General features: G+C 38.8%; 1 protein-coding gene across 5 annotated transcripts in view; it reads left to right on the top strand.

The window, feature by feature from the left end:
* BBS9 (Bardet-Biedl syndrome 9) overlaps window positions 1-13,049 on the top strand; it is a 453,658-nt gene that overhangs the window by 2,396 nt on the left and 438,213 nt on the right. For all 5 annotated transcript variants that reach the window (XM_089917019.1, XM_089917020.1, XM_089917021.1 and 2 more), the window contains exons 2-4: window positions 257-899; window positions 5,858-5,980; window positions 12,799-12,949. In XM_089917019.1, coding sequence (XP_089773145.1) covers window positions 5,869-5,980; window positions 12,799-12,949 — 263 coding nt within the window. In that variant the 5' untranslated portion in view covers window positions 257-899; window positions 5,858-5,868. The remainder of the gene's footprint in view (window positions 1-256; window positions 900-5,857; window positions 5,981-12,798; window positions 12,950-13,049) is intronic.

The following is a 13,049-nucleotide window of genomic DNA, read 5'->3' as shown; positions in this document are numbered from 1 at the left end:
TCGCTGGGTGGCTCGGGCCTCGGATGCTCCGCCCCAGAGACCAACCCAGACGCCCCGCCCCGCGCCGCCCGAGCCCCGCCTCCTAGGAAAGCCCCACCCACGAGCGGCGGGAACTGAGAAAGGAGTGGGAGGGGCATGGCTTGCGTCCCCGCCGGGGAGCGGGAGGTGGGTCTTCCTCAGAACCCGCGTCTAAGGAACTGTATAAGAACAGAAAAGGGGAGTCGAATTAATTCTCTCTCTTTCTCTGCTAATGAAGACCGGGCAGTAGTTCATTCTAGCTCCGCCCAGTAGAAATCTGATTCCAAACATCACTCAGAAAAAAATCCTCCGCCTTCCTCTCTCCTGACACTCAGGACTACAACCCCCAGAAGGCATCGGGGCTCAGCTATCTGACTTGCGCAGTAGCGTTCGTTGTAAAGTGCTATGACAACAGGGCGGAGATGGCTTGGAGTTAGGCTTGAGTGGGTAGGTGTCCCTTCCGCCGCTGCTGTCCTTTTTCTGCTATATCCCACTCACTGCCTCCTTCATCATTTCCTCCTCTTTGTGAGCAGCAGGTCTTACCGCTGTTCTTTCCTGCCTGATATCTGCAACGGGATTGATGCCGTTTTTCCTGCTTGTCTCTGAGGGTGACAGAGAGGGGATGCAGGAGAGCTACTTGGTGGGATCGCTCCAGCTCCGTGGAGCTGGTGGTGCCAGCTGGTGAGGCGCTGTCTTTGCCTGGGACGTGAAACAAGTTGGATCAGGAGAACGAGAGGGAGAAGTAAGGGTTGCTTTTTCCTGCACCGTCCGTTCTTGCTCGTCGTTCCAGCCCTGGAATCCTGGCAGACGTTCTTAAAGGGAAATCGGTGGAAGGAGAGTTCGAAGAAAGGTGGGGCAGGACCCACCTGACTCGGCATCGGGTAAGAAAGTATGTCTAGAATTAAACATCGGGTGCATGAATGCCCTTTCAGTGTTTTATTTTTTAGTCAGATTGATTCTCTGATGCCATATAATTTGGGGGATATAGGGTGATAGGTTTCTTATGAAGGATGCTTGCATTCAAAACAAAACAAAACGAAACTGCCAGAACAATGTGTGTGTGTGATCCTGTGAACATTTTTGAGAAAGGGTGATAAGAATTTTTAGAGATTCCTTTCAGGAATGTCACGTGGTGCACAAGCGTTTTCCTCCTGTGACACTTCAACAGGTCTTGTGAGCAAATGGTCAAAGCAGTTCCCATCCTATGACTGAAGTAGGATGCATGTACTAATACCCCCTAATTCCTTCTTGCAATAGGATTATTGCTTCTCCTTCTCCCTTTACCTTGCAGACCACAGCAGTTTCGATGAGCTGAGGTGATATTATTAGCATCTTCCTTTCCCAATCAGTTCCTGCAATCGACTCCAGTTTCCTGGAGTTTTTTTGTTTGATTGTGTTTTTTGTTTTTTTTTTTTTTTTACTAAACATGCCAATTAAAAAAATAAATTTATTTATTTACTTATTTTTGGCTGCGTTGGGTCTTCGTTTCTGCACACAGGCTTTCTCTATGTTGTGGTGAGTGGGGGCTACTCTTCGTTGCGGTGCGCAGGTTTCTCATTGTGGTGGCTTCTCTTGTTGTGGGGGACAGCCTCTAGGCACACGGGTTTCAGCAGTTGTGGCACGTGGGCTCTAGAGCGCAGGCTCAGTAGTTGTGGCGCAGGGGCTTAGTTGTTCCGCGGCATGTGGGATCTTCCCGGCCCAGGGATCGAACCCGTGTCCTCTGCATTGGCAGGTGGATTCTCAACCACTGCGCCACCAGGGAAGTCCCTCCATTTTGATTTTTAAATGCACTCTTTTCTTTAATGGTTAAAGCAGGTGTACAATGCATGTTTGAGCAGATGTACAATGCATGTTTGACAGGCCGTGAGACAGGCTGTTCTAGTTAGCATAAAGTTTACATTAAATCATATATAAGCCAGAATGACTTCCCCATACCTCATTATGTGAACATTTCTTCCATCAAGTGTTTTTACAATGGAAGTTTTGGATTTTGTCAAATGCTTTTTCTGACTCTGTTGACATGATTAGGTGGTTTTTGATTTTTATTTTATTGCTTTGGTATATTTCCTTAATTAATTTTGGGTGTTAAACTAACATTGTATTCCTGGGGTAAATTGCACTTGGCCATGGTGTATAATTCCTTTAGTATATTGCTTGATTCACTTTGCTAGTGTTGTGTTGAGGATTTTTACATATATATTTGTAAGAGATATTGGTCTGTAGTTTTCTTTTCTTGTATTTGTCTAATTTTGGTATCAATGTACACTAGCTTCATAGAATGAGTTGGGAAGTGATCCCTCCTCTTTTATTTTTTGGAGAGGTTAGTGAACAATTGATGTTAATTAAAAAAAAATATTTGGTAGAATTTACCATCTGAGCCTAGTCTTTTCTTTTTTTCTTTTTATTTGAGCCTAGTCTTTTTTTGTGTGTGTGGATAGTTTTTTGATTACTAATTCAATCTCTTTACTTGTTATAGGTTTATTTAGATTTTCAGTTTCTTCTGTAGTCCGCAACAGATAGTTGGGAGCAGGACAAATAATGCTGATGTCCTGCCCTTCCTGGGAAAGTAGTTCTCTGATTGGGAGCTGTGGGGAGAGGGTTCTTGGCTGTACTAATCTGGAGTGCAGTTTCCATCTTGCTGAGCTAGGAGTATGGAGAGGAGTGAGTTGTAGTTTAAATACTACAAACTCTTACTGTTCTTACTGAGTTTTAGATTTTTAATGTTTCTTTATTTGTTGTATGCTCTTAGGACAATTTCCAGAGACTTGAAATGGTTGTTTTAAAAAATAATTTTCAGTTTCACTGGGAAGTGGGCCAGTGGAGCTTCTCACATGTCACGCTGAAAAGTGGAATTCTCTGAAACCTTAAATTGCTTAGCATATGGTTATGGGAGAAATATCTATATTATCAAAAGATTTCATCAGAGTTCCATTAGATATCAAGGTGCTCCAGTGTCTGTAAGACTTATATTTAAGAGCAAGTATAAAAGTGATTATATATAAGCTTATTAGGAACACAACTGCTGTGTGCGAAGAGAAATTTTTTGTAGGTGTGTTTTATTTGTTCAAGCCAAAGGATTAAGCTTTTTTTTTTTTTCTCAGATAAACAGGGATATCCAGCAACCTTAAATTGTTCAGACTTGCTATCAAATCCATCTTTGAAGCCAAAGTGGAAAAGAACTCCCCTTTGAAACCTTTTGCCTTGTATCTTACGCTGTCATTTAAAAATACATCAATTTTTAGAAAAGGAAATTAATGATGTACAAATTGCACAAATGAGGGTTTGTGGTTTCTTAATTTCTTGGGAGTGGGCAGTGCACCTTCCTCTGCTTCTGCCTTTGAAATTGGAGAGAGAGGCACTGGGAAACATACTACTGACCATCAGCCCAAATTGTTGGTTTTCCTATCGTTCACTAATTTTTCAAAGATGTAAGACGTTATTCAATAACTTATTGTCCACCATGGTAAATGTTAACACCTGGGTCATGGGGGAACCAGTATGCAGAATTTTGGCATAATGGAATTTATGCAGTTCTGCTATGTATTAGCTTATGTTTTGCCCTGGTATGAAAGTAAGTTGGTCTGAAATGAAGCATCTGTGGTCTTGTGAGGAAGAGCGATTTGTTGGACCTAGGTTTGAAATTAGCAACCCCTCCCCCAACCTTTTAAAAATTAAAACAAAGCGAAACCAAAAAAAATCCCTCTACTGACCCATGCTTTTTCAGTGTTTTGGATATTAAATTGCAGGCAGTGACAGCCTAATAATACAAGGGTCTAGAGTAGGGACAGGGTATGCAGAAGCAAGTTTCTGCCATTAGCTGTGTACTTTAGGGGAGTCATTATAATCTACAGAATGAGAAGACCAGCTAATTGATGGGTACCTTCTAGCTGTTGAAGCTCTTGATTTTAAAAGTGAGTCTTTTTTTCAAACTTTGGAAAGGTTACTAACTGGTGACAGAGGTCACAGGAAAAAGGAAGAGAAGTAGAGCATTGCTATAAGAAAACATCCACTTAGACTATCAGGTGTCTGTGCAACTAGTGCTTTTCAAATTTTAAGGTGCATGTGAATCACTTGGGGATCTTGTTTGGGGTGGGGTTGAGATTCTGCATTTCTCACAAGCTCTTGGGTGATGCTGACCTGCTGGTCCAGGTACTACACTTTGGGTAGCAAGGAGCTGAACAATCTAGGAAAGGAGGGCTTTCAGAAGCTAATGAAGTGGTAGGTGACTAAGGAGAAATTGATAGAGCAGGAGAAACAGGAAGGAAATAAATGTTGCCAGTGGTATTTTGTTACTAGGAATAGATATTAAATTTTATGATAGAAGTCCATGAGAAATTAGTGCTTGATGTAGAACAGTTCCATTTACACACCATGTTGGAGAGTTAGTTTTTCATATTGGAGTGTTTTTCCCCCCATTATTCTAGCAAACTGAAAAAATTTGTTCAGTAACAAAGGTTTTTAAGGCCATTTTCACATAATAGCTATTTTCATCTGATGCAGTCATGTGTGTTTATATTCAAACTACAGATACATGCACTTTTTCCCTTTCCTGATTATGCTTTTTATCCTTTTGAGTAATCATAGCTATGATGATGACTATATGATGACTATAGCACTGTGAGTCCTCCTAGTGAATCATTGAATGGTATTGAATTTGGGTAGTATTCTGCCCTGTGCTGCAAGAGAATGACGCATCTTCATTGCGGCAGTCCAATGGTATGGTGTATTTTAATTTTCCAATGTATCTCGAGTACATAATGAGAATATATGGTATTTATTAAGTACTGTTACTTCCCTCTCAAATTAAAAAAGTCCAATAAAAGTATAATAGGAGTGTTTATTACATTTTTGAATACTTGCTGTGAGATTGGAAGTTTAGTCATCTGGCAATTTGTATGGTTACATAGTGCCATTATTAATAACAGCTGATGCAGATGTTTTTCAGAAACTCTCCCACATGTTAAAACTCATAAGTTTATTTACCTGCTATGTATTTTTCCTTCACTTTCATCAACACCTTGCCTTTACCTGACTACTTTCCTTTTCAGCATAAAGAGAGGGCCTTAGATGGAGTTTTCTTTCTTTTTTCCCCCTGTTGTTTGTTTAAAGATGGAGTTTTCTTTTTTTCCCCCATTGTTTGTTTTTTTAAACTTGTCATTTTTTTTTTTTTTTTTTTTTTTTTTTTGCTGTATACGGGCCTCTCACTGTTGTGGCCTCTCCCGTTGCGGAGCACAGGCTCCGGACGCGCAGGCTCCACGGCCATGGCTCACGGGCCCAGCCGCTCCGCGGCATGTGGGATCTTCCCGGACCGGGGCACGAACCCGTGTCCCCTGCATCGGCAGGCGAACTCTCAACCACTGCGCCACCAGGGAAGCCCCTGCTGCAGTCTTTTTAACGACCAAAGTGAAGGGAAATTAGGTGTTATGCCTAGGAATTATGTGCTAACTAATTCTGGTAGAATTTGAATCTTGATCCTCCAAAGAATATGTTTGTTACTTTGTACAGTTGTCTACTAAATGTCCCAGAAGAGAGAATTGACCCAACATAAATGTATAATTTCTCAGCTTGACTTTCTGATGGCATTGCAAAATATCTGATTAATGTTTCCACTCACTTGGATTTGTGGTTTCACATATATCCACAAAATACAAAAAATTAGAGTTTAATACAATGTTTTTTCTCAAAGTTGTCTAACTTTAGTTTGCTATGTATGCCTTAAAAGTTAATTAATTCAGAACAACAACAACAAAAAAGAGTTAATTATTTCATAAATCATGGTGTGAAGTGGATTTTTTTTTGTGAAGTGGATTTTTATTATAAATAAATGCTTTCTTTTTAGAGCGAACGAAAATGTCTTTATTTAAAGCCCGTGATTGGTGGTCTACTGTTCTGGGAGAAAAAGAAGAATTTGATCAAGGCTGTTTGTGTTTGGCTGATGTTGACAATACTGGAAATGGACAAGGTAAACAACTTATGACCAAGCATCTTGGAGCAAAGCATTTTATAGGGGTGGAATAAAAACGACTTCTTTTTTTTAATGTGTACTTTATGGAACTTAGGTGAACTGTCATGACTGTGCCCTAGTTTTTAAGGTAGTTTTCCTTATAAGTAATATTTAAGTAGCAGGCTGATAAATGTAGTTATTACTTATGTTTTGTTGTTTGTGTTTTTCTGGTTTGTGTTGATTATGTCATATTATTTGCTGGAACTCAGAAAAATATTATAAGGCATCATTTAATTTGTTTTTATTTGTTGCAAAATCAGGTTTCATAGGGTAGAGCTGGTAAAATATTTTGAATTTTGAAAATTTTTCTTTTGTAGAAGCTGCAAGAAAAATTATATTCTTTTAAAAGAGAATTTGAAAGCCATTTACCAGAATGGAGAAATTATGTTAGCTCTATTTGTTTGTAGAAAACAATTGTTAAATCATTGCTTTCATTTTTATATTTTGAAACTAGAAACAATATTCTATTTTATTCTTATATTATTTGCTCCTCTTTGCATCTTCATATAAGTGGTCTTTAAAACATTTTAGTTCTGTATTATTGCTACTTGAAATTAATATTTGGTTTCAGTGATTTATAGTCATGAACTTTTTTTTTGTAATTCAGATAGTCACTGGCCTCTTAAAAAGAAAACTTATTATAATAATTTTTCTTGTGTTCATTGTATATAAACATTGTCCCCTTACATTTTTCTTTATTCTATTTATCTTGCCTATAATTAAAACAGTAGAATTTGGGGGATAAAGTGAAAGGAGAAAATTATATTGGCAAAGAAGAGTGGGAGGCACTAAACTGTTCTGAGCACCTACTAAACTGTTTCTAAGGAAAATCTGGGCCCTGCCCTCCTACTGATAGGAGAGGCGAAGGTCTTCTATTCATAAGGTGTCCTGAGCTGTTTTTCAAAGATTATCAACCCTGCCTCCTGCCCAACTGTTCGTTAAAATTTATGATTCCCCTATAATTTGGTAGCACAGAAGAGTCATACCACAAAAATACCTGCCAGAGAGAAACAATTTCAAACCCACCTCTGCCCAAACTATTTAAAGCTCAACTTGGTTGGAAACTGTACTTACTGATTATCTGAATAACATAGTGTTCACTCATCATTTCTATTAGAGCTCCTCACTGGGGTGCCACCAGTGGGTTACCAATATGCTGAGATGTTTCATCCCCCCTATTTACATACAGCTGTGAGCAGCTTCCTCTGTTTTCCCAAGCATGCTATACAAAAATCATTCTCTGTGTGTGTATGTTCCACATAGAAAAAAACCACTGATCATTATTTCTCAAAGCCTGGACAACCTACATCATAATGTTCTGGGGTGATTATTATATATGAAGATTTTCTATCCCAGATGTACAAGATCTTCTAAGATCATATTCTCTGGGGGGTAGATGGATTGGACGGGGGCTTAGGTATCTGCATTTTGACAAGCTCCAAAGTTGAATGGTGGCACACTAAAGTTTAAGAATTATTACTGTTGATCTTATGGAGTGCAAGTTTAGTGAGAGCAGCTTCGGACATGCTCTGTTTGAAACAGAAGTGTCTGGTAGGCAGAATCGAGGTAGAGATTTGGGAGTGAGCAGTACGCTGGTTGTATTTGAAGCCCTGGGAATGGGTGCAAATACACTGAGAGAGAAGATGGAACAAGAGGGAAGGAACCTTAGGACCATAACCTGGAAAATGTGAGCATTAAGGGAGGAGCTTTGGGACAGGTAGTCAGTAATAGATTCTGAGAAGGGCAGGCAGAGAGGCAGGAGAACCAGTTGTGCTGATACCTGGGAGGCAAGATTTAGTGACGTGAAGACTGATTTTTAAATTTCCATATTGTTTTGCAGCAAGTGGTTTGTTAGTATCCTTGGTGAGGGTGGATGAATGGACACAATGGTAACAAAATCTAGATTTGCAGAGAGTGAAGGAGTTAGAGGTGGGGAAAACTGAGTGTTTATGGCCCTTTAAAGGAAGAGCTGTGAAGGGAAGAAGGGAGAATGATGACTGGGGACAGTGTAGGGTAAAAAGAAATGGGAAAAATTCAGTGTGTAGCATAGAGGATATAATTGATAAAGCAGGGATCCAGAGAAGACAGTTGGAGGTGGGATCAAGTATGCAGATGGAAGGGTTAACTTTAAACAGGTTTGAGAATTTTTTTCACTGTGATAGAAGGTAAGAAGGTAAGAATGGACATAGATGAAGAGAAGTTTGCAGGTCAGTTTGGGAAGTTGAGACAATAATGCCAGTTGATCCCTACTTTCTCTGAAGTGATCCGAGAGTGAAAGGATAGTATTAGGCATCTTGAAATTGCTTTAGGTGAAGCTTACTTGATTCATAGAAGAAGGATTCCTCATTAATCTTGAGAGAATCTGAATGGTTCAGCTTAGATTACATGCTAACATATAACCTGGAGGGAGTGTTTATTACAAGAATCAGAGTTAAAAACACATTATATAAGGCAGACTAAAAAATAGTTCTTATATTTATCTTTTAGCTTCTCAGCATTTATACCTTACATGGGGCAATTCTCCCTTGTACAACTGAACATACACATATTCTTACCCATCTGCCACGGGAGATAAGTGCATGCACCTGCTGCTTCAGAGGCTCTTTCAGGGAGCTCTGGCTCTTCAAATCTAGGATTTCGTTTGTCATTCAGTCATGATCATGTTCCAATATTCTGCTTCCTCTAGAATAATTGGTACATACAATCCGTGTTCACAACCTAATATATAATAGTTAAGGAAAAGAAGAAGAGAAGGAAAAACTTAAAAGTTAAGATGAAGAAGCAGGAAAAATTGTATGGCAACTTGAAGAAGTCATGTTGGGAGCTACATCCTTTTGTTTTGCAACTGGTCACCTGGCTGTAGTCTAGGCCTCTTCATTCCTGGGGGATCTAGAACACTGATGCTTGCCTAAAGAGGATTATAGTAATTCCATTTACTACTGATCCAGACAGCACAGGAAGGGCCCATGGGGATCCCTGGGTTTCACTCATATTTCTTTCAGCCCCGTTCAGCCTTTATGAGATGGTGAGGTAGTCCTGGTTCCTGCAGATTGGATTGTGGGTGTACATGTAAAGGTATACTGCTGCTCCTGTCAGGTGAAAGCCAATCATTTCTGTTGGTCTCTGTGCATTGGAAAGGAGAAAATGCATTACTAAGCTTTAGAACTGTACTCAAGCAGATGGGATGTATTAGTTCGCTCCAAGAAAAAATAATTTGTGGAATAACAGAAGAATTCAGAGTTACCATTTAAGTTATACTGATCAACTCTATAAGACCTATTAATTAGACTTTGATACCTGCAAACCTGGTTATTAAACAGGACTTTGATAGGAATGATCACATATTACAAAGTTAAGTGTTTTGGAATTAAATTTTGGAAACCACCCCAAATCAGGCTTAGGAGTGGTATTGATTTTGATTTTCTCCCTGTTGGAGAGATGGAGTTCCACTGGCTTCCATATAGTCCTTTCAATATAATATCCCTCACTCTGCATGTTAGAGAACCAAGTGGATACTCTACCGTTTTCTATGGAAATACATTTCCTTTAAGCTCTCAGATGCTGGGTGAGAAATCATAGGTTGGCTTTGCTTTCCCACTGAGTGAACTGAGTTAGGAAGTTCATTTATCATGGGATCTCCATAATTGGCAACAATAGTATCTTCCTGGGCTTCCAGAATTAGCAGTAATTTAGAGCCAATATTCAAGTGTTCTCATAAAGGTTGGGTATATACCTTTCCTCAGTACACTTGGATAAATGACTACTGGTCCAATAGGGAAGAATCATATTAGGCATGGGTGGTGTTACAGCAGTCTATACATAACCTTGTCTTTGTTCAAGTGACTCAGTCTATAAATTGACTTAAGTATGGGGATCAGTGCTATGCCATGACTGTCTAATATGGTGGCTTGAGTTAGTCCTCTTTTCCATAGACCTGGATTACTTTTGGCTTTAGACTTCAGAAAAGGCCTTAATTTGATAAACACACTATAGTACATTGTTACAATTAAATACTACTCAATAATAAAAAGAAATGAATCACTGAGATAAAGGGCCTTAATGCATTGCCTGTTTGTTCCATCCCTGGGGATCCCATATTAATTAATTATAGCTTGTAATCTGTGATAGTTAGACTGTTACCTGAGATCTGGTTACTATAATAGTCCCGCTGTCTATTTTAATAATCATACATACACATTTTAATTCTAGGGGTTAAATTGTCACCACGTGGACTTGGCCATCCTGGTTTCCTCTTACCCCTGAGGATAGGGCTTTGTTGAAGTTGAGTCCCATTCTTTCTGATCAATGTCTTTACTTTTATGCAAGAAACCTGGAGAGACTGAACTCATTTGTCACTGCAATTTAAAACCTATAGAGTTAATCCCTGAACTAGATTCTTAGGGGTTAAGCCCCCTGCTAAAAGAGGTAGGAAATTCTGCAGACTCCCAAAGACCCTGAGTTTTATTCTTTACCCTGAGATGAGAAATTTGAGATTTAAACCTATCATTCTCTTACTTTAAATTATCCAGTGCCCTTAGAAAAAGCCATCTTATGTATGGTTTGGCATTCCTCCTTCCTGTTCATTTGGCAGCAGCTGTTCAGTTCACTAGAGTGTCACCTGCAATGGGCACAGTGTTCCAGATGCTTGGAGGTGTTAACTTGTTTAACTGTTCTGTCACTGTGTACAATGCTATTTAACCCCACCTAGAATATGAACAGGAGTTTTAATGCTTTGTGCCCCAACTTAGCTCAACAACCAATTTCCAAATATCCCTGCAGGAATTGGTGTCTGTAGTTTATTCACTGGTGCTAATCTTTATATCAATTAACATCTTATTTTATTTTTTTGCCACAAAGTGACAGGAAAAAATTATGATAAATGCAAATAAAAGAGAGATTGGAATGAGAGTGACATAGCTCTCCTGAATGCAGGAAGAGTTCATTTGGCCAAGCTTTAGTCAGAGACAGGAACCAGTATGTTTCCAGAGACCTTGTAGACCTCTGAGGCTGCCATCAGATCATAGCACCAGATTCATTTCTTTTTTTTAATTGAAGTATAGTTGATTTACAATGTTGTGTTAATTTCTGCTGTACAGCAAAGTGATTCAGCTATATATATATATATATATGTATATATATGTATGTATGTGTGTGTATATATATATATACATTCTTTTTCATATTCTTTTCCATTATGGTTTATCACAGGGTATTGAATGCTGTTCCCTGTGCTATAGAGTAGGACCTTGTTGTTTATCCATTCTATATATAATAGTTTGCATCTGCTAGTCCTAAACTCCCAATTCACCCCTCCCCCATTCCTCCTCCCCCTTGGCAACCACAAGTCTATTTGTTTTGTAAATAAGTTCCTTTGCGTCACATTTTATATTCCACATATCAGTGATATCATATGGTATTTGTCTTCACTTAGTATGATAATCTCTAGGTCCATCCACGTTGCTGCAGATGGCATTAATCCATTCTTTATTATGGCTAAGTAGTAGTCCATTGTATATATGTACCACATCTTCTTTATCCATTCATCTGTTGATGAACATTTAGGTTGTTTCCATGTCTTGGGTATTTTGAATAGTAGCACCAGATTCTTAATGACATGTGTGTCTCTATTCAGGATTGAAATTCCTAGGATAGTACCTCTCTCATAGGGTTATTATGAGGATTTAATGAGTTAGTATATATAAGCTACTTAGACCATTGCCTGGCACCTAATAAACTCTCAATAAATGTGTAGAACTCCTTCTTTTAAGCTGATAGAAAAAAAGTCAATGTATTCTACTAATCCAGGGATTTCAAACAACCCAAAGTATTAGTTTCCTAGGAATGCCATAACAAAGTACCACAAATTGGCTGGCATAAAACAAATTTATTCTGTCACGGTTCTGGAGACTAGAAGTCCAAATCAAGGTGTTGGCAGGACTATGCTACCTCTGGAGCCTCTAGGATCCTTTTTTGCCTCTTTCAGTTTCTGATAGCGCCAGGCATTCTTTGGCTTGTAGATGTATCACTCCAATCTCTGCCTCTGTTGTCACATGATCATCTTCTCCTTGCTTGTCTCTATGTCTTCACGTGGCATTCTCCTCTCCCCACTCCTGTCTCTGTTTTCTCTTCTTATAAGGATACTAATTGAGTCCTATCACTTACCTAATTGAGTGTGACCTCATCGTAACTTGATTACATCTGCAAAGACCCTGTTTCCAAATAAAGTCACAGGTACTGGGGGTTAGGACTTCAACATATATCTTTTTGGGGGACACAATTCAACCCATAATACCTATCCTACCATTTCCTCCTTTTGTACCCAAGGTTAGAAATTGTAAATCAGAGCACTCTGTCTAATGAGGCGTCAGTGTTTTTACACTGAGTTAATACGGTGTTTTCAACAGCCAAAACCAGGTGTAGAGTTGACACTCTATGGCGAAATCAGCTTACAACCTGATAATGGTCCTTTGTTAAAAGGGCATGCTTTGACTGTGTTAAATTATGGCTATGACCCCAAATCAAGGCTTAAGAAAAATGTAATATGTTAGTACATTTGAATATTGGTGATGTAAAGCTATTTTTGAAAAGCTATGTGTTATTAAGATAAGTTCACTTTAATTACATATTCTATTGGCAGATTGGTTTTTGTATATGAAGCAAAACTGGATTCTTTTAATTTTTAGATTTCTCTTTTAGACACTGGTAATTTTATTTCTAAAAAATTTTTGTTGCTAATGTTTTTTTCTTTATATATCTTTAAAAAAATCTCTTTACAGATAAAGTAATTGTGGGTAGCTTTATGGGATACCTAAGGATCTTTGATCCTCATCCTGTAAAAACAGGAGATGGAGCTCAAGCTGAAGATTTGCTTCTGGAAGTGCATCTACGAGATCCAATACTGCAAGTGGAAGTAGGAAAGTTTGTTTCGTAAGTATAGCCCACCAATTCTGGTGTTTTATCTTAATACTTGGAGTATGTCAATCCTTTACTATGTCACTTTTGTGGATGCTTCAAAAAAAAAAAAGAC

This window comes from Delphinapterus leucas, chromosome 9 (genome assembly GCF_059928025.1).
Source record: "Delphinapterus leucas isolate spDelLeu-1000000601 "Yukka" chromosome 9, BTC_Dleu_Yukka2, whole genome shotgun sequence".
NCBI lineage: Eukaryota > Metazoa > Chordata > Mammalia > Artiodactyla > Monodontidae > Delphinapterus > Delphinapterus leucas.
The sequence above is the reverse complement of the archived record's forward strand: the minus strand, read 5'-3'. Positions and strand labels throughout refer to the sequence as shown.